The 24,149-nt window shown below is 42.0% G+C and overlaps 2 protein-coding genes across 2 annotated transcripts in view; both read right to left on the bottom strand.

Moving 5' to 3' along the window:
- ZC3H13 (zinc finger CCCH-type containing 13) overlaps positions 1-4,247 on the bottom strand; it is a 50,138-nt gene extending 45,891 nt beyond the window's left edge. The window contains exon 1 of the mRNA XM_082304648.1: positions 4,037-4,247. The gene's annotated coding sequence lies outside the window, so the exon portion shown is untranslated. The remainder of the gene's footprint in view (positions 1-4,036) is intronic.
- A 1,228-nt stretch (positions 4,248-5,475) lies between these two features.
- CPB2 (carboxypeptidase B2) lies at positions 5,476-23,877 on the bottom strand (the record flags this gene model as incomplete). Its single annotated transcript, XM_082304510.1, has 11 exons — positions 5,476-5,660; positions 5,778-5,862; positions 7,719-7,921; positions 11,478-11,568; positions 12,566-12,682; positions 15,353-15,457; positions 16,014-16,115; positions 16,653-16,761; positions 16,853-16,977; positions 19,695-19,770; positions 23,807-23,877. 11 exons carry the CDS (start codon positions 23,875-23,877, stop codon positions 5,476-5,478), a joined length of 1,269 nt encoding a protein of 422 aa, XP_082160636.1.
- Between the last annotated feature and the right edge of the window lie 272 nt (positions 23,878-24,149).

The following is a 24,149-nucleotide window of genomic DNA, read 5'->3' as shown; positions in this document are numbered from 1 at the left end:
GTTTCCCACTGTATATTAGCAAAAAACCCCACTGAATTTGTAAGGTTTCATGCAGCTACACCCTTTAATAGAGGATACAAAAATCAAATGACATATGCAAAAGCATTTTTAATAAGACGATCATATACCAAATACTGAATTTGGTTTAAATATTTACAGTAAAAAGAGCCATATCTGAAATAAAAAGGGTTAGAAGAACGGCACTGGCAATGGCATTGGGAGAGGGTTCAACACATGAAGGACAGATGAGTGCATCTAATACATAAGTACAGTACACACTGACATGATAGCAGTATACAAATACAAAAAATTTACATTCATTTTGCCTCCTAATTTGAATGTCCTTTTCTTTTCAAGGAAACAGAGGCAAAACATCTTTTTTTAAATGTTACTTTTTACCCAGCAAATAGTACCTTCTTGGAAGTAACTTCTATAGGAAGTTATGATGATGACTAGTCTTAAAAGGATAGTTATAAACACGGAGAGGATGAAGGGGGTAACATCATCATAACTGAACAGATAATTTCATTACAACTACCTACTTCCCCATATTTTGGCCGATAATTTCCTATAAGGAAATTAAGAGAACACCAACCAACCCTGAATCTTCTAAGGTTTGTAAAACCCCCTATTTTAAATAAAATAAAAACTTGGAATGTGAAACAAAAATCCATACCATTTCAGGTAACATTCTGTCAATTCTATTCTCACATTCTGGCCCATATCCACCAGTTTGCAATCAAGAACAGGTACTTTATTAACAGAAGAGATATTTCATGAGAAATTATTCTAAGCATACAAAAACAGTATGCTGTGACTGCACAGCATATTGCTTTCTGTATGCACATATTACCACATGAGGGTCTCACTCCTGCAACCAGAACTGCATGCGATTTCACTGTTAAGTGAATATCGCTGTTACACAGGCTGCAGGATTAGAGTCCAGACACATTATTCAAAGGCAAACTAAGGAATTTTCACTATGCCAAAGATTACATTTGAGAGACTGTATCTGAAAATGCAGTCGGTCCCATTTTCATTCTTCAAAGACCAAGCAAGTCGGAAAAATAAAGAGACTATTAAAACAATATTGCAGTTGAAATCTCAGATGCATAATGGCAGTTTTATATTACTGACAAGATTCCTTGCTTATAAACAAGTGCTGTGAGGGAAAAAAATTTAAGCTGTTTCATTTCCAGATTTTTCAGACTGCACATTAATGGATAATCAAGAAGAATTTAAATGGAACATCCCATAAAAATTCCCATAACTTGCTCAATTCTCCCACATTTTCATCTTGCGTTGCTCTACCCTTGATGATCACAGTCCTGCTATCAATCCCACACTGATGGCCACCGCAATGATTTTCCTCTCTGTCAAACATCTGTGTCTCTGAACTACCATCTCCTTATCGAACATCCACGTGGATGAGACAGCACTGAGTAGCAGTGTGGACTGAGCCTTGAGCATTCATATTTCAACACTGCAAATAATTAATACCATGATTTTTTTTTTTAAGGAAGTTTCCAAGTAGAAAATTATGTACTTCTCTATTTCAGGTACATGACATTGCATTGCTAAATCTACTTAGGAGCACTGAAGTGTCCGAAACTTACGCAACAGCTTACAACCACTAAGTGAAATTAACTTTATACTCCTAAAAGAAATTCTATAGCTAAGGTTTTAACTGTAAAGTATCACTTTTCCATACATAAATAAGATCCACGGGAATCTTTAATAATAAATTAGAAATATTTTAACACTACGATAACTTACAGATGTATCTATGTTATTCTTTAAATGGAGTAACTTTTCCAGGGTGAGAGACAATCTGTTAATGACTTTAATTACACTACCATTTGAAGTCAAATATACTGCAGGCTGTTACTTCACGAATAAATCTAAAGTCTAGACAGACTTGAGAGAAGTGAGTATACCTAGTGGGCACTAACCAAGTAACTGATATCAATGAAGCATGATATGATTGACACAATATTCAGTGAAATTCTGTATTTTTATTATCAGTACTCCTACATTTTGATGTCAAGGATGCTTAACATTTTTCTTCAATAGAAGTACGATATTACATAAGCCACGATCAAGAGAAACACATCTGAAACACCCGCTTTTCTGTTAGAAAAACCTAATCCAGTCCTCTGCAAAAATTAATCCTGTTTCTACATGAAAACTAGAAACTGAGATGTAACAGAACAAAAGCAAAGTTCACAAAAAAACTAAAAGGAGATAAAATCTCTTTGAGAAGTCCAAGACATCACTAGTAAGCATGTCAATGTCTGTGCATGCATACGTGCACACACAGGCTAAACATTATGTCACTTAAGAAAATCCTACCTGTGAAGTGATAAATAACATGCCATTTAAAATCACAAGCAAAATTTTAATTTTAAAATCCTACAGAACTTCAGATACAAACTGATTATAACACTCCAGGATAAACTAAATACCTGTTGACAACTAAATAACAGCTTAGAAAGAGGAAAATGTCAGTGCTTCCCTTCACTTTTCCAAATGAAGAGCTTTTACCTGAAAAGGTTGTTTCTGATTACAATGTTAACATTTCCATGTCACAATACTAATAAAATAGCGATATTTGAATGAGCTCCACAGGTTTACTACCTAAAAATAATGCTAAAAATAGTAAAATGCGTTGTTAACCAACTTTCAAAAACATAGTCAAATACTGGTTGCACATTTATGCGATGTCAGTCTAGCACTCTTCAACTCACACAAAGAAGCCTGTTCGACAGAAAACTAGAAATTATTCCAAGTTTACTTTAACAACTCCACGCTCTTAACCCATCACCTTATTAACTTCAACCTATCCCTCTAACTTAACGTATAGTATTTCTGCATTAGTAGTGATAAGCAACTGCTAATTATGTTTTCACAAGTATAAAATCATGGTTGGCTTTCTACATGTAAATAAATAAATTAGAACATCAGGCCCTAGTATCACAAGTATACGGTATTCCATATCTTGCCGCACAAAGTCCTCATACTCAAGGAAGATGTTTCACCAGACTAAGGGACAGTCTATGCAGACTGGTGCAGACAGATCCAAGCTCACTCAGCCTTCATACAGAGTCTGTCGGATGCACGTTATCTCCAATCCGTAAATTGGATCACCAGGTTAGCATGTTGCCACACTCGAGCAAACGTGCTGAGAAGCGGGGTGTATCATCTCAGGCACAGCCACATATAGCTGCACTTCTATAGTTTTTAGACACGCTCAGTTCATGGGCTGAGTCTGTCCACTCCCGTCTGCACAGAGGCACCATGTTTCACCACCAGAGCAAGATCCCTTAAGGGCCTGGTTGCTAACCCACTATCTGTCACAATCTGTTGTTCAAACAGTCTTGCGGAAGGTCGACAAGAAATCAGTGGTGGAGTGAGAATCCAGCAGAGAAGTCAAAGGCGAGGACCTGAGCAGGCCATCCGTAACACTAACCCAACATACCCAGTCTACAAGTTCTGGAAGGGATGGGAGTTAGCTGTAGCCGCTATCTAAAGAAATGGTGATGAGTGAATTCATACGAGCGAAATTAGTAGCTCCTCTAAGCGCATAAAGCAGAAACTATTTTACTGCCAGAAAGTGGGAGAAGAGGCCCATTGAAGTGGAAAAAACCCCACGAACAGGGGAGATCCAAGCACCTGGGAGGCAGCCTCCAGCACGGGCACCGACGGAGGGACCTGCGCCCCGAGCAAAGGGCCGGATGGCCGGCACCGCCAGCCGCTCACCCGCGGCCCTCCCGGCCGCGCCCCCCTCCTCGGGGAGCCCCCCGGCCCCGCACCGCGCTGGGCCGCGGCCGGGAGCGCGGCCCTTCCCCGCCGCGCAGCTCCGCAGGCCGAGCGGCCCCGAGCCCCGTCGCCCCCGGTGCCCCGGGCCAGGGCGGGGCGGGGGGAAAGGGGCGCGGGGGCCCGCCCCGCCCCCTCCCGCCTCTCCTCCTTTCCCTCACGGCCCGGCGCGGCCCTCTCCCCCCTCCCCGCCCCGCTCCGCGCCCCCGGCCGCACTCACCTGCTCCTTCCGCTGCCGCGCCGCTCCCCGCCGCCTCCTCCGCCGCCGCCCGGGGCGGAGAGGGTGGGAGGGGGCGAGGGGGGAGTCCGTCCTCCCGGGCCTGAGCGCGGAGCGACACGGAGAGGAAGACGAGGAGCGCCACCCGCTCCCGCAGCCCGACGGCGCCCGCCGCTCCCGCCCTGCCCCCGCGCGCCGGGGCCGCTGGGTAACCGCCGCCGCCACCGCCGCGCGCGCCCTTCCCGGCGGCCCTCGCGCCGCCCGCCGCGCCGGTGATGACGTCGAGGGGAGGGGAGGGCAGCGGCGGCGGCGGTGACGGCGGGCCGGGCGGAAGCGGCGGCGCCGCCATGTTGGGGGAGGGCGGGGAAGGCGGGGCCGGCCCGCCCGCCCCGCGCCTCCTGAGGGGGCCTGGGGTCGGCGTCGGGCGGCAGCTGTGGGCGCGACCCGGGCATCTGCGCGGGCTCCGTGGGGTGGCCAGTCCGGCTTCTCGGCCTGGGCCGACCAGGGTTGTGGGGGTGATAAACAGTGTGGCTGAGGCGCAAGAAAGAACCACAGAACGGTTTGGGTGTGAAGGGACCTTTGAAGGTCGTGCAGGCCAACCCCCCGCCGTGGGCAGGGACGCCTTCCACGAGGCCGGGTTGCTCACAGCCCCGTCCAGCCTGGCCTTGAACGCTTCCAGCGGTGGGGAATCCACAGCTTCTCTGGGCAGCCTGTGCCAGTGCCTCACCACCCTCACAGGAGAACATTTCTTCCTTACGTCCAGTCTAAACCTACCCTCTTTCGGTTTGAAACTGTTGTCCCTTGTCCTTGTCACTGCAGGCCTTGGTATAAAGTCTTCAGGCCCGTGTTGCGCTGCCCAAACCCTCCGCCGCGAGATAAATAAACTTCGCCAGCTAATTGTGGCAGGGGAGCCTGGGGGCAGCTCCCCCGCGGTATCGGTGATTTGGCCACCTGCGTGTCCTTGCCTTTATATCAGCGTGCAGCAAGAAGTTCTCATGTGAACGCCTTTTATGTTTGACAGTGGAAACGATGAATAGGCTTGTTTTCTTGTCAGCAAATCCTATAATAGCTCGAATGACCGAAATGGGGGAATCTCTTCTATGGATGGGGAATGCCCAGCATGCTGCGTGTCAATCAGAGGCCCATTCCATGCTACATCACCTGGAGTTCCCACCATCTAGAAGGACATAAGATTATCTATGCTATTTTCCCCTTATAGTGTGCACTATATATATATATATATGTAGTGCACTGAACTACCGTCGTAGGTATAGGTATATAAGTATGGTTGAAAAAACCTGATGTATTCTAAAATGAAGTATAGGGGGTGCAGTCATTCTTTTTTTTTTTTCCCTATATATAAATAATTTTAATAAAGCAGCAAGCTTTTTTATTATTATTTGAGCTAACTAAGTACAGTCATGCTGGAATTATATTCAACATCACAAATTTTGAAGAATGTGTTGAGCTATCTCTTTGACAGCAGAAAGTGCTTCTAAGCAAGTTGGTTTAATTTGTTGAGGAGGAAGCAAAAATCCGTAAGTTCCTGTGTCCCGAAGCTCAATGGTAAAAGAATATTTAATGCCAAGATCGTAAGCCCAGTCATCTGAACCTCCAGGAGCTAAATCTATGTGAGCAAGAGATAAGTTACCTGAAACCAGAACTTCAGTTTTCTGTTCAAAAGCTGTCTTCTGTTGCTAGCAAGGGTATGCTGTCATGCCTGTTGTAATAAAGTCATACTTACAAATTGTTTGTGCACCAGTACCAAGTTTATAAGTTTTCCTTGTTGTCCTCTGTATAGCTTTAGCTGCTTTCTTTGCCAGACTTTCCTGAAATTAAACAAAACTTGATTAGCTTTGTAGCCTTGTGATAATAGTTAATATGTATGCAGTTAGGATTTACTTACACTGCGCTCTGGATCTTACATTAGTTAAATACTCTTACAAAAGGCTCTAGAAAACCCACAGAATGTGGTTAAAATTTCCAGCATATGCCCCTGCTACAGATTGCATTTCTGCTGTAGCTAGATAAAAAAATACGGATGGGACCTTACCACCACTTCAGGAAGCCAACTGTTGTCAAACCGTTTGTTCCCATGTGTCTCATATTTTTCCTTTTCTGCCACAGTATTTAAGTCACTGTTGATTTATGTAGTATTGACAAAAAACAGCAGAAAAAGATTTTCATTGAGGGAATTCTACTCTTAAGCCATGAAGAAGACTTAAATGCCCAGAATTAGCACATCTCTTTCTGCTTTACAGGGAAGGAGTCACAAATGCATTATTACTGTTTGCTCACAACTGCATTTTTTTAATTGCAGTATATAAAACGGTTTGTTTCAGGAAATTAAACAGTAACCAAGACAGCATAAGAATATATGTTGTTTGGAGTTAGCTTATTCTGTATTTACATTACTGGATTTTTTTCATTTCTTCTTCTGAACACACTGGCACTAGTTACCAATGGAAAGGCGATATTGGACTGTTTTGTCTAACGAAGTAGGATGCTTCTAATGCATTAATTGTGTACTTTTTACAGTCCTCTTATCTATACAACATTTGGTTTTTAAAATAAAATGTTTTATATGGTTTTTAAAAATATGTTAAGTGGCATGGGAGATGCGTGAGGTTGAAAAGCAGTAAAAATGACAGCAGCATGTGCAAATGTCAATCCTGTATCTTTAGAAACTCTCTTACTGCCTGTCCTTGTGTCATGTAGCGTATGAAATGACCCGTCCACCTCAGACATTTGCTGTCTTCCCGTATGGCAAATCCCAAAGCCTGCAAACCTGCTTTCTGGTCGCCTTTACATGATTTCTGCTCCTTTCTTTCTGCTAGGCAGGAGCCCTTACTGCAAATAAAATAATTAATTGCCTCAGCACTTGGAGCTTAGGAAACACCAAAAGTGGGCTAGGAAGTGCAGGAAAGGGAATTCCTTGCTCTAGGGAATTTGATGTCTTTACATAAGAAGAATATGACTAAGCTGTCCACGTACTCTTATGGCTTGATTACTCTGTGTTAACAAATCCCATTTTAGCCTGGATATCCTTTCCAGATCTAGAAAAACCCAGAATTTTATGGTCAGTGGGAAAAAGCAGTGGCTACTCTTTCTGTTTTGAACTCTGTCTGTCTTCTGGGAGACTTTTTACTGTGTGATTTTGTGGTTCAAGAATGTAAAACTCTACATAAGCAGGATATGTTTTCCATCCTGCCATTAGGACCATTTTAAATAAGTATCCCTAGCAAAAACCTTAATAAAAGCAGCAAGTGTCCACCAGAATACCTCATTGCTTAGGTGTGTGGAGGGTATTTTTCAGAGTTACACACCCAAGTAATTTCAGAGTTTATGTAAACCATAAAGCATAATCAGGAATTTGCACAAATATTGTGTCCAAAAAAAATGAGACTCTGTTCTTTTAGCAGCAGCTTCAACATACCAGAGGTTGTTGATGTGTTATCAATCTGGAATAAATATTTTCATTTTTCCGTAGTCTTCAGAAGAAGCTTGCTGACTTACGCACTGCTAGACCAGCCCAGACTTCTTTAAGTTCTTAGGAACATCAAGAGAAATCTCATTTCCTAATTCTTGATCCTCAGAGCACTGTGACTCCCTCATTACAAGCCTAACCAAGCAGGGTAAGATGTTCTGAAATAAATGTGAAACTTCAGGAGATGGGAAGACTTACCAGCTCATCATGGTCTTTGCTTTTTTCCATAGTGTAAGAATATGGAAACAATACCAACTGGGAGTAAGAGTGCATGGTTATGTAGGCTTTAATGATGTCTTTGTGATCTCTGACAAAGCGAGCCACTGCTTTCACTTCAGGCTCAGACTCTGGGTAGGGTCCACAGTATATGTCCTGACATTCATTGGGAGACGCTCCTTTCCCTGTAACAGAAAAGCGCATGGTGTTACTCCTTAACTTCTTCCCTTCTGCATTTTTGTTCGTCTAATGAAAGAGCAGAGTATGATGCTAATACACAAGAAATTGTGGACTCTGCTATGCTATGGAAAGAACCCTCAGGCTTGTAGAAATCAGTGCGAGTCTACTAGGATTTCTTACCTACCATACTCTTGAAAAAAATTGGAGAAGGTGAAGGAAAAAAAATGATTCAAAGACTGGATAAAAAGTCTTAGAGGAGAGGATGAATATGCTCCATTTAAATTCATCAAGGACAAGATTGTGAGATCCCTTCTTAAAATCTAGAAGTACTACAGGAAAAAGGCAGTTCTAAGTGATTCTTTAATCTCGGGGGAAAGCAAACTGCCAATTGGAAGTTGAAGAAACACAAATCAAAATGAAGGTTTTTAAGAATGAGGAAAACTAGGCACTGGAACAAGTTACCAAGGAGACAACTAGGATTCATCATTTTTTGCTGTCTTCAGAATAAGACCAAATAACTTTCTGGAAGCAGCCAGGATCTTTAGTGTTAAATGTCAGCTCTTCATGTTTTAATAAATTTTGTAAATTTTCCCCTTTGCTACTATCTGTAGTTTAAATGGACATTTTATCTTAAATCCTATGCAGGAGTAAAGGTCACTGAGTACTTTAACACTCACAAGACTTTCTTCAGTCCTGAGCATTGGGACACTTTAACAGATGTCCATCTTCTAGAAATCAATAATGCCAGTTACATCTGCAGAGCAGCTGCCCTGTAGAAGCAACGCAAGCTATTATCATTGATACAGCAGAGAAGGAAGCATCTTCTGGTGCCAGTGATATCTAGGGAAGATCTATAGCATGCCACAAGGTAGTGGGGAGCATATCTGGACCCCAAAACGCTTAAAAATTTTGATACATCTATATATACATGTTCTAGTTAATTAAAAGTTGCAAGGCCTTGCACAGGTGTATTTGGGTGAAATGTAGTTGTGATAGACAGAAAGACTAGGTGATGTGGTGGAACCTGGCTGTTGATGTTAAGAATAAACCTGTATTTTCATGCATTCAACTGTTCCACAGATACTGCAAGCCCCTTTATAATATCAGTGGCTGAAAATAACTCCTCAGATGACCTACACCCTTGTATGACACAGCAGAAGAAGCAGAAATAATATAGTGAGGAGAGCAGGCTGTCGGGGAGAAGTGGCAACAGAGACACTAAGTCTGGCATATGTAGACTGGGAGGTCAGAAACAAGGGTACTGGGGCAGAGAGGGCTATGGTACGTTTGTGTTCTGGGATATACATGTAAGCCTTAATGTTTCTGAACCGAGAGGGATTTCACAGACAGTCCCTGAAAATTCATGCACATGAAAATACAAACAAATCCTGGCATGTATGTGAAATGATTCAAAAGTGGCAAAATGAGAATGTTAAATTTTACACTCTTCTGTTTTGCACAGAAGTGAGTACTGTCCAAGGAAAAAGGCAATGAAGAATCTGTTGGCTGGCAATCTTGGATGAATGTTCTGTCTGCTTTCCTAAATTCTTGATCATACTGGGAACAGCCAGCTAAGGAAACGATACAGAAAATGTGGAGAAAAATTTAAGTCTGGGTTCCAGTCAAATTTAGTTCCACAGAGCAAATGCCAAGTTAATGCATTGCTTTTAGTGCAGTAATTTTCCTTTTTATTGGTATAAAAGAAAAGCATAAGGTATCAGTGCATTTAGTATATTTTGCTCTTCATAAAAACCATAAAGGCTTTGTTCATAAATTTCATCAAGTTGTTACCTGAGCAGCTGAAGAGGAAGAACAGATAAACACAGCGGTACATTTCTAATTAAATGTATAGATCTAAAACCTGGAATTTTGCAGTGGCATAAAGTGTATTCACAAGCAAATCTGAAGCAAATGGAAGTCTGAACATTTGGCACTCCTGACAAGAGCTCTACTCTGTTTAAAAGTATGTGAGTAAAGATTAAATTGCAGGCTCCCACGAATTTGTGGTAATTTCTCATGAACACAATTGTGTTATTGTATTCAATTGACACAGCTAATAATAATTACAACAGTATTATAAAGTGATAAAACTCCAGCTTGGTTCTTCTGAGGATCCTGTTGAACTCCTGGTGTTTCACACAGCTACAGCAATAATGGAGATTCTACAGTTAATATGTTCTGGATCAAATCTGTTCAACCATTGCTATCGGTTGCTAATGTATCTGAATCAGTATAAACAATATTCTTATGCTAACTAAGAAAAACAGGATTTTGTTTTTCAGCATTTTACTGACTGTATAACTAAAGGAGGTAGAAACCTAGGGAGATCCTTACAATCATCTGTTTAAGTTATTGTGAGCACCTGACTTTAGTGCTTAGATTCCTCTGTACAGTTTTTTCTCTCCAATGACCCTGCAAGGTGCTGAAGCTTCTCCCTTCTGTGTTTTCAACCACGTCTAAGAGAGGAGTGTAGCATGGCTGAAAACAGTATGAATACTTCCCTGGTTACTCAAGATGCTCTTCCCCCAGCCTGTAGCGTTGCATGGGGTTGTTGTGACCCAAGTGCAGGACCCGGCACTGAGCCTTGTTGAACCTCATACAATTGGCCTCGGCCCATCGATCCAGCTTGTCCAGGTCCCTCTGTGGAGCCTTCCTACCCTCCAGCAGATCAACACTTCCATCTAACTTAGTCGTCATCTGCAAACTTACTGAGGGTGCACTCGATCCCCTTGTCCAGATCATTGATAAAGATATTAAACAGGACTGGCCCCAGTACTGAGCCCTGGGGAACACCACTTGTGACCGGCCACCAGCTAGATTTAACTCCATTCACAACTCTTTGGGCCCAGCCATGCAGACATTTTTTTACCTGTGTAAGTTTTTCTCCATATAATAGCCATGGCTGGTAAATAAACATTTATTCCCAGGTTAGCAATGCACTATGATGACTGAAAGTCATACAGGACATTAGTGTCAGTACTGAGTGAAGCCAGATCTGATCTGTAGGGTAGCATTTTAAGATAGCTATTCTGTGGACTATTAAAAACCTGTCAAGTACTAAAGTGCCTGCGGGTAAGTATATGTGATATAGCCTTGACAACAAACACTGAGAGCCAAAAAGTCTTGGTCAGCTAGGCATTACTGAAGGATGACTGAGGTGATCAGTTCATACAACATGGTGGAGCATCTACCCAACTGGATGGTGCAACAGGCCTTGGGTGACATGGCAAGGGCCACCTCTTTCCTCCTTTCCACCAACAGCCTGCACCACGTGTGTCATGGTGTTATGCAAGGAGCAGGATCCAGGGTCCTGATCCTCCTCTCTCTTGTGATTGTGCTGGGAAGAGGTTAGTCGCCGGTATGGCATCTGGGGAGGAAAAATCCTGAGTCCCAACAAAAAGTGTCTGGAGCTGGGGAAGTGTTCACCAGTTCATAACAGATATTCAGCTGCATTTGTCTTTATATCAACTTTGTGAAATAGAAAATAAAAATGTTTTCAAAATAAAGAATTTTAAAGGCTAAAAGTGAGGCGGGTACAATAGGAAGGAAATGATGTCATACCACACCACTGCGCATCAAAATTCCTGTTCATGTCAGTACCGATGCACTTGCTGTTACCATGCGATGAGCGGCTCTTTCTCCACAGCCGATTCTATGGGAAGAGACACATAAGCCATGTTCAGGGAAAAAGCTGAGAAAAGCAATGCACCATCTCACTGGTTAGTTAAATGTGACTTCCCACTTGGGCCTCTACAGGTCGCGTGCCAGTGAAGAGGCAAAAGACCAAGGAAGATTATAAAACCACAATCTGATTGCCAGCCAGGCTGGATGATAAAAGGAAATGTTGGGTAAGGTAAGATGTGGTCACATCTGGTCTGATTTCAAAGGATTTGGACCATGGAAGGAGGGAAGAAGACAAACAGTTTGGCCAGGTATGTGAGTTTAGGAGTCCAAGTTCAACCTTTCTATAGACATTGCTGACAACACATGGAAAGTTGGAAATTTGGTGTGCAGCTGTTGAGGTGTACCTGCGTAGTTATCCAAATGTGAGCCAAGCTGGGTTGAAGACTTGAGTGAGTAAAAGAGTGGAGGAGATTTTTGTTTTTTTAACTTGAGTGAAGGATCTAAAAATCAAAGAACCATCTCAATGGCTTGGAATTTCCAACCAGTAAATAAAATCCTGGACAAAAGATACCTGTTGTACCTTCATTTATCTGAAACAAAAAGTACTCAGAGAACTGGACTACCAGTCCTACTAGGAAGGAGTGAGTTATTGGCTATGCTGTATGTGATGCAGCACGCTATTCAGCTTGTGCTGAATTGTACCAGTATTTGCAGCCTCACTGCTGAAGGCTGACACAGGCATTCCCTAACATCTGGTAGTATTAAAATCTCAGGATGAGGTTCTGTCATTTCCAAATGCATTTTCAGCAGCTTGGAAGACACAAGGGTACTGTGGGTCAAATGCCAATCAGTAGCAATATTTCGTGTGGTTTAAATAGGGCAGAGATGCAGAAATTCCAAACACCAATTAAGAGTTTGGGGCATGCAGTTCCAGGATGGAAATGCTGCCCTAAGCACACACACTGATAGTTCCCATAAATAGCACATCAGTACATTGCACAACCTGTCAAAAAAGCTCTACATACAGAGGGATGGCTCCACGTGTACTCATAGCCATCCACATTCATCACCGGCATGACGTAGAAATCAAAGTGCTCCAGAAGTGTTGTCATGTTCTGATCTCTCTCACGCACATGGATTGCCTATAAAGCACAGAGAAAACTTAAAAAGCACTCATAGTAGTGGTTTTCTTACCTTCCTAGAAAGGCACCTGATGCCCTATGTAAAATAATTGTGCAATTATCAGACCAGTCTGCCTCCTGATAGAGGTGCATCACATCACAGAAACTGCTAAATAGCAAAGTAGCTCTTTGGTTGGAAGTGCCAGGGAGAGGGTAGGAATCGAACTGAGACAGTCAATCAGATACACGGCAGTCTTTAATGTTAATGGGAGGTCATGAGATAGAGTGGAAGCCTATTAATAGGAAGGTTTGAGCTTTTGCTGCTTGTAGAAATGATAGTAACCCTCCATCCCACCCAAAATACCACAAAAGTAGCATAAAATAAAGCAAGCCCCAAAATAACAAGTAACATTTCAAATGGCTGCTGTGCATAACATTATTCCTTCTGGTTGCATTGTGACTTCGATGCACTTGTATGCCAACAGCCAGTAAGATCTACATTGCTAATTTTGCCTCACAGCCTATTTTGAAGGCTTTAGTGATACCTAACCTGGTTGTTGGTCCACGACACAGGGATAAATTTTAACCTAGATAAGTGGTTTTGTTACTATTAGAATAGACTAAGTCCTTAATCATGTCTTTTTTTTCTTTATGCGTTACTTAAACCACCTTCTTTCATTTTAAATCCTTCCTAGTTTTCCTCAGGCAATGGACTTTCTGTGACTAAATGAGAAATGTCAATCTTTCTACAATCTTAACAAGAAAATTTAATGATAAAGAGTGGACCCATTATAAAGAATGCCTAGGATTTGCTAGAGAGAGCCAGTGATTTTAATGTGTGCATGCAGATGTGTATTAATGTCAGATTTTAAAATGTTACTTCATGAAGTGATATAGAAATAAAATTTGAATTTAAAACACATGAATTAGATCAAGAGGATGGAGAACCTAAATGTTCAGCTTGTTACTTCTGAAAAATGCTGCAGGGACGCGTCACTGGCAAAGTGACAACATAGCTGGTAATTATTTGGAGCAGCATGAAAAGGGCAAATGCATTTCTCTCCAAGGGAACCTGGAAGGCTGGATTATCAGTGGGTCACAAGGTACATTCAGCTGTATCTGTCCCTAACTTCTGTAGTCTCCTTTCAAATGCTATAGTCATTGAGGTTTTATAGTTGTGACTGAGGACAGAAATAAACACATTTATTATTATTATTATTATTATTATTATTATTATTATTATTATTATTATTATTATTATTATTATTATTATTATATTAATTATTAATTATTATCATCATCATCATCATCATCATCATTATTATTATTATTTAGTTCCATCATGGCCAAACCATAATTCATGTTTCCAGGACTCATCTATGTTGTTTCTCTGGCTACAGTACTGGTGATTGTGAAGTCTCAATCTCATCTAGCTTATTTTTACTGTGAACTTTGCTTTTGTGAAACAATAGCAATAAATAATATCTCAGGACATTAACTGAGCAAGCTGGGCAACCTTGTCTGGGCCAAAAAGACCTTAGGAGCCTTTTCCTGGTCCATACCGGGAACTGGACCAGCATCTCAGCATAATGAGTTAAGCAGAGATGCCTTAAATTCAAAAAGACCAAGGCAACATATGTTAAGACCCACGTGCAAACCATGGATGTTGTATCTTTTGGCATTCCTTTGTTCACTATCCTGAGTAGTGTAGATATTAAAGATCAGGTGTGACCATTGGTCTGCGGCTGCACGTCAAGGCTGGTCAGGCTAAGCCCGTACTACAGTCCCATCCCATCAGTGATTTACCAGTTTCCGTGAACTGGTGCTATGTGTGTGGCTGGCAGTTGTTGGTCATGTTCTGGAGGTCTGAAATGAGGGTGTCTCTAGCAGGGATGGTACCTTCAGAAAAAGGTGGCTCGTGTGGCCTCATTCTCAGAATGAGGCAGATCCAGAAAAAAGCAGGAGCACAAATAGAAAACGCAGAGGCAGGAGGCGGAGGAGCCGTAGCAGCAGATGCAGCAGCAGACGACACATCACAGCAAGTGCTAAGCAGAGACTGCGGGTGCACATGCTGGTGTGGAGGCATGCCATGCCTGGAGCAGACAAGTGCGGGGTACCTATTGCTCTAGGAAGGCACGTCGGGAGCAGCCAACTGTTGTAGGACAGCTTGAGCTCACACTGGGTGTCCTCTGATCCACTCCAGGCAGTGCCAGCTGGAGTAATATGGGCATGAGCCGCCACGTGCTGCATGACCCAGAGCCAAGATCATTCCTTGGATCCGTGTGGCAGCATAGACATAGCCCTAGTAGATTACCAAATACTTGCTTTTCCTGGCATGCCCTCTCCATCCCTTACCATTCATAATTTTAAACATCTCTGTTGAATTTGCTGCACATACTTTGAAGTTTCTTTCATACTTGAGAATACATCCGAGCTCTTTTGTATTTGATCCATATGACTTTCTGTCTCTCTCACACACACCCCCCTCCATCTGCTGACACACACCCACACATGCACACACACTCACTGCTACGTATGCAGCTTAGACACAAATCTCATGTGTTGGTGTTGTGGAAGTAAATAGATTAAGACTTTATGGAGTTTAGAATGCGATTGGACAGAGAAGGTAAATGACATCAAGATTTTTTACTTTGCTTTGAAAACATTAATCAGACGTGATTATCTACTCACATGGCCTATGAACCACAAGCAAAAAGCAGGAGAAATCCATTCTCTGGCGTGGATACCACAGTCAATCCATATGGCATTTTTGGACTTTTCCTGGCTTTTAGAAAGCTGACAAAAGAGAAATTGTATTAAAATGTCACCGTTGTAAAGTGTACCACATAAAAGTGGAAGTGAAAAGGGTAACTAAGGTGGAAGAAGCAGCATCTGTCTTGCAGGGAGAGCTTAGACTGATCCTGGGCCAGGATACTGCTGTCAGTTACGTTCACATGCAGCCAGAGAGCCATATTCAGACTACTTGCAGCAAGCTCCTAACGTAGACACTAAGACTACAGCAAGACCTGAGGTCAAGTGAGTAGATCACCAACTATGCAGGGCAACAAACTAGATTGGCTTCATAGTGAACAGAGGAGGGTATCCACCAAGCCGGTATTCCATGCCTTTGGATGATGGCCTAGATGTGATAACTTCTTTGTGACCCAACAAGGAACGTAATGTGGTCAAATGCCTTTGCAAAGGTAATGCATCTTACTAGAAGAACTTAGGAAACTTCTAAAAAACACAAATATATGCATATAAGTATAGATTTAAGAAAGGGTTCTGGCCAAAACCCATCACTTGTTTACATTAGTACTTGGAAAGTTTTTGCAGTAAGTCACAGCTGTACCTTCAGAACATAAAGTGGTCGTTTTTCATATGATGATCCAATATATATTTTCTGGAGGCGGTCAGAATGGACTTTCACTACTTCTTCCATCCAATGATATATCTGCAAGGATGAAGTTAGTAAATAGGTATTCTCCCTATTGTTTTCCTTCATCCCTGAAAGTGGTCTAGACTTAAATTCATTCTTCCTCCCAAAATCCTGCCTCTTTAGCTGATGGGAAAGAAAAACTAGCAATTGAGCCCACTTACCACTTGCCTGACTCTAATTTCTCTTAAAACAAACAGTAAGATACAGTCACAACACGGTCCAAGTATAGCCCTGAAATTCCTTTTTAGTTCTGTTTGGTTAAATTATTATCCATTTCATGTTTTAAATATCTGTATGTTGTTTTGTAACTTCGTTTTGCTTCTGTATTGGCTGCATTTGAATGGCAGTTTGAGGCAATACATGTATGAGAGATTTTTTCTGGTGCTTCTTTCTTTCTCTATGAAGGCATTACAGTAAATACAACTCTCAGTGGTTGAGCAATACAATGGTAATTATTTACCTATTGATGATCTCTTTCGCTATCTCCATTCTCAACCACGAGACAAATTTCACTCATTGAACCTACAGAGGATTACAACAAAAATATCTTACTTCTTTCATCGAATGGTAGTTTTCATAATATGATGAAGAACTGCGTGGGCTGACTGTGTCATTGGTAGTCTGTTTTTCAATAAGTCCTTGAACATCTCCCAGCAAGACTCTGAATAACAAAGAGAGAGCACAACCTCCTGTTAAATAAATGACAAACAACTTTACAGAAGCACTCATGACAACAAATAAAAAATACATACTTGTGTTGGATGGTCAGTTGCTTTAACTGAGCTTTTATGCTATTTATGCTGGATGCCCTGACATAGAAATGGACTTCTCTGTCCTTCTTGATGTTTTCAACCACAACAGGTTGCCAAAGGATGACCTGCAAAGTTTCCAAAAGCGTTTTATTTTTTTTTTACTGAGGAAAGAAAAGATATTCGTACTAACATTTAATAAGTATTTTGAAAATAATCAAAGCATATGTTTTCAATTTAAGACACCACTTGTAACAAGCAGTTCGATGTTCCCTGTGTTGTGTTATAGCATTCTGCTACTGCTGAAAATGAAGCGTGTGTATTTAAGAAACGTCTATAATGACTTCTGCACATAAATTCATAAATCAAGAACAAAGACAGGAACATAACCTTTTCTGAGATAGTATTTCTAGTATAATAGATATGTTTAGCTGGTTATTATGTTGCGTGCTTTCAAGTCTACTGAGAGTTATTTTCCCTGAGGGTATTTGGAGAATTAATGAAGATCAGACCAGTCTTTGTAGTTATAGAATTTGCTGATGACTTTGATCAGGGAGGAAATAAACGCCAGAAGGGGTTTGAATATAAGTCAAGTTGAAGCAGCAATACAGAGATTAGAAATGGGAGGAAAATAAGAAAATTAGATTCTTCTTGGTAAAATTAAATCTTTTACAATAGTAAAATCAGAAGCCAACATATTCAATAAAAGACTGAAACTTTAGAACCAATAATACCAAAAGATCTAGGGGTGACAGTAAGGAGAAAATTAGGCATGAATTTACAATGTGAAAAAGGTCAACATAATTCTTGGATGCATTTTTGAAGACATACAGCGTGGAGCCACCAGACAATAGGGTTTATTTTTTTCCTTTCTGGTGCAGTTGCACCAGAAGTATTATATTGAATTTAGGGCACCATGTTTCCAGACACGTATCGGCTGTCAACTGTTTACCTCACTCATTTCTCAGAGAGACCATGTCTGCAAAGTCATACAGAAAACTCATGCATGCTTTTAATCAAGACTTTGGAACAATAAATGGTAAAACATTTGGCCCCTGGATATATGACTAGAATGTGCTATACAAATGGCTGAGCTAGTCTCAGTGTAGCCGTCTCCGACATTATTGGCAGGGTAGCGACAGCATGGCATGGCTCAGCATTGCTTGGAAAACCCATCCAAGAAGCAAGCTGGATGCTTAGCTCCCCAGCACCGATTTCCCGGTTGCCCTGGCTAGCCTGCTGTCTGCACTGATGTGCACCAGTTCAGATGTAGTTTCTCTTTGGTGTAGGCATTCTTTGAATTGAGAGTAAGGAAAACTAAGGAACTCCAGATTGACACAGCTGAGGTGGCAGAGGAGCAATGAATGGGTGTGAATGGGAAACTTTGATAATGCATATGATTATTGGTCTCTTTACCTATCATCAGCGATGGTCAATGCTGCCCCAGGGGCAGCTAAAAAAGACTGTCGTAGGTGTTCCTGCATCTGGGTCTTCTGATGGATGCTACATGCAATGTGTGTGCTGTAAGAACAAAGCATTTCCTGTGTTTTAGGGTTTTGCTTTCCAACTTTTGCAGGAGTAACACTTATAATTAGCCTGATAATTCTTCTTGTAAGATGCTAATTTTCAATTGCTTCTTTTTTGCTAGATTGTAACCATTAAAATTTGTTGGGAGGTACTGTTTGTGTCTTCCTTTTCCTTTCCCCTTTCCCTTTCCCTTTCCCTTTCCCTTTCCCTTTCCCTTTCCCTTTCCTTCTCCCATTCCCTTTACCTTTTCTTCTTATAACTTGCCCAATTTATAGCCATGGAAAAAAAAAAGACCAGTTTATAACCCTTGAAAAATGTTTGATTTGCATAGTCACATAAGTGACTCGGTAGAAACTGCCACATGCTCTCTCTGCACCGAATGTACTGCAGTTGTTCTTCATGACTTCTTGGGGCTCCTATGTACAAGAAAGTGAAGAATGACGGTGGTGAGGAAAAGATGGAGGAGGGCAGATTTATTTTGGTACAGCAAAGGAGATGGGTATGTGAGTTGACTTGTGGAGGTGGAAAAGAGCAAGGAAGGTTGTCAAGGTATGTGAGAACTGAAGAGAAGGATCAGAAGATGCTAGTAGGGACAGCAGAAGACTAGTAGGATTTTGGGGTGGACACAAAATGAATAGGAGCCAAGAAAGACAGAGAAAGACTGGGCATAGGCACCATTAAAAGCTCTCAGTCATCTGAGGCACATCCTCAATCACACTGTAAATTATGTTGATCAAGGGAATGGTTACACCTTTGTTGCAGAGAGTTGGCTTCAAACTGAGAGTGTGTGATTGGGCAAGTGCTTTTGAAGAGGAAGAGATGCCTTATTTTAATTAAGTACTCTATTCTTTAATGAAAGTTAGAAGTAATAAAAAAAATGTATTGCTTAAGATATTTTTATCTTCTAAATGCTGCTTTAAGAAAAATACCACAAAAATCCAGTCCTGATCTTCAGAGCCATGCAGGTCATATAGGTCAAGATTGCATTGGTCTAAAGCACTGAGGTTCCTTTGCAAATGCATTTCTACTTACTGTGTGTTGGTCCTTTGCCAATTTTGCAGTGTCTTAATACACAAAATCAATTGCAGAAATCTGAGCTCTGATATAATGCATTACTATAACATTATGAAGGAGGGGTCTCCTCATGTAAATCAGAAGGTAGCAGAGCAATGAAAACCAAGCATTTTCTGAGTTACTGTATTAGGACAAATGAATGAAAGTGGGCTAAATCTTTCTCGGGGGTGGGGGGGGTACAGTATTAGTGTGCTTTGGGGAAGAATTTGGCCTAGAGACCAGAGAGACAGAGGGATCTCTTTACCTCGGTGGTGTTCAGTAAATCCTGAAGGGCTTCAACCTGTTTGTCTGTTTGTGGGAGAGCCCACAAAACTTCGTCCCTGAAAAACAAGGGTATTTATGTAAAATACGTTGGTCATTGGAACACTCTAGGTCATGCAAAAATAGAGAAGCAGGCTTGGTCTCTTTCTCTTGGTCTTCCCTGGCTTGGCTGCCATGAACTGAAAGAAGATTCAATAGTGAAGATGCTGAGCCCTGTTCCAGCCTCTGCTTCTGCCAGTCAGTAAAATCCACGAAAGAGGTGGTGCAGGGCTTTGGTAGCCAATATCTGCTGCTGGACTCTGAGATCACTCCTGGGAGCTGGCACCAGCACAACAAGAAACCAGCCACAGCTAATCTGGAGTCCAGCAGCACCAGTGGAAAACTAGCCGAGACCAGGAAGACAGCTCTCCTCTCCTCCCTTGAGTTTCTCGGTCTCAGCCACTGTTCATCAGAGCAAAAGCCCTCCCAGTTTGGCAAAAGCCAAACATGATGTTTTGTAGATGTGCAGAGGCCATCATCATTCCTACTCCAGTCCAGTTTTTCTGATCTCCTCATTTCTGTCCCTCAGCCAGGTATGGTTTCAGTTGATCTATACCACTGTCATCTCCCTCTTTGCCCGGTAACTTGTATTCCCCTTCTACTTGAAACCCATGGTCCGGACATGCTGTACATGAGATGGCGCTTCCCAGCTACTCCATGCCTGACCTCACCATCGGTGACAGAAGTGAAATTCACTTTCTGGAAAGAAAACATACCACTTTGCATTGTAAATCCAGCCCTGATCTTCAGTGCCCTGCAAGCGATGTAGTTCAAAACTGCATTGGATAGATAATTAAAGTAATTGGTGTGTGTACAAGGAGGAGACGCAGGAGAATGTCAGACCCCTATTTCCATTTTCTGGGCTGGGGTGGCTCTCGGCCCTCTAATCGTGTGGAGTTGGTGGCAGTGCCTAAACCAGGCACTGTGGAAGTCCCTGCCAGCCCTGTCTGCAAGGACTGTTCTGAAAAGAAAACAGGCAGGGCTCTCAAAACTAGTGTTTTCAAGCTGCATAACGTGATTGTCACAACTCGTTGTTGTGACTGATTTCAAGCAGAGACCTGACAGCATCTGGCAACAAGGTGATTCATCTTTTCTGCTTTTAGCCAGGCTCCGAGCAATCACTGTTGTTTCTCATGCAGAACCAACAATATGCCAGCCCTGTTTTTGCCTCCACCATCATTTGACAAAGCATCAAAAAGCAATGAGGGATAGGCAGGGTTGGCAGTTTACCTATATCTTTAGGCCAGTGCACTCCAAAGAGTGTTTTTGGGGCTACTTTAAAATTTATCTTCTTGTATCTGGGGAAGTCTTTTCGCAGGGGAGACCAGAAAAAGGCTGCTGCATCTGGTCTCATCCTACGATTCCTACAGCCCGAGAGTGCCGTAAGGAGGAAGCTGGTATGTACTTGTACCCCACCATTTGTTGCACAAGTATTTCAGCTGAGTGCAGTAAGTACTGGACAGGTGGTAGCTAGCAGCATTTCCTCTATAGCTCTCGTTGGTAGGACCTGAATACACTGAACAAGGTGATCCAAGTTCTGCCCTTGCTCTTGTAGTCATGTTTAACATGGGGAGTATTAACAGCCAAAATTGTAGTCGTTAGGCTTCTCAGTTCCTCTGCTTCGATTTGGCATTATACCCTCTTTCATCTGTCTTCTGCCCCACTCCTATTAGAAAACACCCAGACAAAAGCTCTAATTATTGCCTTTATACCAATCTCAGAAACAACCCTCCACTCCCAGCTTCCTTGCCCTGCCTGCTGCCCTGGTACGGCTGGACATGTTCATCTTGAACACTCCTCTTTTCTTTCACTTTCTGTCCTCATGCCCTGCTTCCCTGGTTGCTCCTTGAGTTTGTCCTTAAGAGGATCCCTCTCATTCCCCTCCTCCAACTTTCTGCCAGGGTCCCACTGGACTCTATTGCTGTTCCCCATGTCTTTTTCCTCTCCCTTTTATTTCTGGGTAAATAGAAGTCCAGCTGCCATCCCCACACTACAATGCTCAGGTCTTATCCTGCAGCTATGACAGAGTGAGTGGGATGCATTACAGTTCATTTTAGATGATTTTGGTATCTTCATCTGAGCTAGTCACTCTCTTAATAAAGAAACAGGCACTTTCAGGGTCCGGTTAACCTGAGCTAATTTAGATGTGTGTGCTAAACTGGAATGAATTATAACCTAAATACACATATTTTTCTCCACTAGCTGTACAGGAAGGTGCAGGGGACTTGTTCCCATGCAGAACTGTGTAGAAATCCAATATAGTCAGATGAATCCCATCCAGGGGCCCTGGCCACCATATCACAGATAGATAGACATAAATCAGTGCCGGCTCTCTGCAGGCATCTCAGTCTCTTCATCCCTTCTCTCCATTGCATTTCTCAGTCACTAGGAAGGCTGTCAGCATCACATATCACACAGGCCCACAAAAACAGGGCATCAGCAGGGATGTGTCTCTCTGTCCTCATAGCCTGGCTTCATTTAAACCTTTCATGTTCTTTCTGACTAACATTTCCAGAAGAGAGGCCTCCCTACTTGTCTCCAGCTGAATGTCTGTCTGGCTCTAGGAGGTAGTGTCACTAGAGGAGTGCTGCCAGCATCTTCTCCTGTTCGCCTGGACCATGTAAGCTGTTCGTCTGCCTGGAGCACATGATGTCTGCCTGTGGGCTCTCTTTTCTCCCACCTTGCTGGCTCTGAAACAGCCTCCAGCCTTGCCCTTTCCCTACAAGTGAGCTAGGTGTCTTTCCAGTGTTATCAGCTCTTTCACAAGTCTCACAATGTTTGGTATTTTTCTTAGAAGCCCAGATGCAGTAATCACACTATAACCTTGCAAAGGGAAGCTTTAATACATGACTGTTAAATCCTTCAACACCAGCACTCAAATAAAAGTAAAAAGTCAGGTATAATATATCACCTTTAAAATCTCATTGTTTTAGCCATTTTCATAACCGGGGCTGGGAGGCTTAGACTCATGCTTTCCAGTGGGAAATGCCATATTCTTCTGTAAGGGACAGATATTCAGTGTTTTATTTAAACATGAAATAAATGAACCTTCAGGTAGCACAGAGCAATATTGCTCCACTGAATTCACCTAAAAACATGTTTAGCTGTCCCCCTACTTTAAGCCTCACACCTCCGTAGCAATCCACGACAAAATATGATTGCAACACAAACGGAAATGAAAGATCCTCTTTTTAAGGCATGAACTCAAGAGGTGTTCACCTGTCACAGGTCTCCCACTGGCTTGTGGTGCGGAGTTGCAGAAGGGCTGTGAGACATAATTCACTATTATTTGTGTAGGTATTTCAGTCCTGGGAGCAGCCTGTGTTTAATCATGATTCCTATAGGTTGTTCATCTTGCTTAATATCACCGCATGAGGGGCTTATCCTTTTAGTCCTACCTATTAAAACATTTCAGGTTTTTAAACCAGCTGTACATGTAGAAAATAAAAGCACTTTGGCTGTCTTCATCTCTGACATATGTTCTCATGTTTTAACAAAGCATTTGGTTTCAGGGCATTTCTGAAGTTTATCGATAGGTAACAATAAAGCTGCTTCTGAAACATTGTACAAATACCAAATGGTTATTCAAAAATGATTTATGACCAGAAAAATAATCGTAAAAGCTGCTTTAGAAAAAAAACAGATTGTTAGCACTTTCTGAAATGGTTTCTCTCTCTACCTCAAGAAGTAATTCATTTAAGGTCTTGTTTTAAGGCAAATGAAGCAAATTATTTTTTCCCATTAAGTTTCAGAATGCCCTTTATTGGCATTCAAAAGCACTGAATGAACAGAACTGATTTGCACTTAGACCAAAAAGAATAGTTTTAATATGATTAAAAACATAGGATTTATGGATGCAAAGAAGACTTAGAATAATTTCATTTCCTCCACCATCTATATGTTAAATTGGAACCACATATCCAATTACAAGAGCAATAAATAAATGTCAGCCTTTGCCAAATGTTTTCGTATGCAACTTGGAGTTATTTTGCTTCAGTACTTTCCCTGTCCTACTCACCACACACTAAAAGCCCAGTAGCACTATCAGATATTTACCTTGGAAGAGCAAAGCCATGCTTCTCTTGAATCCAGATAAATAGGGTAAAAAAGAACAGGTAAAACTTCATCTTGACGGCATCCGCAATGAAACCAAATGCAACTGGAAAGCCAAGGGTTCAGGACGACATTATTGATTTCAAAAATGTTATTTAAAGAGCGGTTAAAATTTAATACTCTCTCTCACCTCAACCCCAAGCTCCTGGTGGCTAAGTCAATATGACAGAGCTCCCTGGGGAGGTCCCTCCACAAAAGGATAAGGTACATTTTGGACATTTCATATTGACAAGTCACTTTGTCATCTCAGCCTTTGTGTCATTTCATTGCAGCTATCAACCACAAA

Source organism: Platalea leucorodia, assembly GCF_965183815.1.
Source record: "Platalea leucorodia genome assembly, chromosome: 2".
NCBI classification, from domain to species: domain Eukaryota; kingdom Metazoa; phylum Chordata; class Aves; order Pelecaniformes; family Threskiornithidae; genus Platalea; species Platalea leucorodia.
The sequence above is the reverse complement of the archived record's forward strand: the minus strand, read 5'-3'. Positions and strand labels throughout refer to the sequence as shown.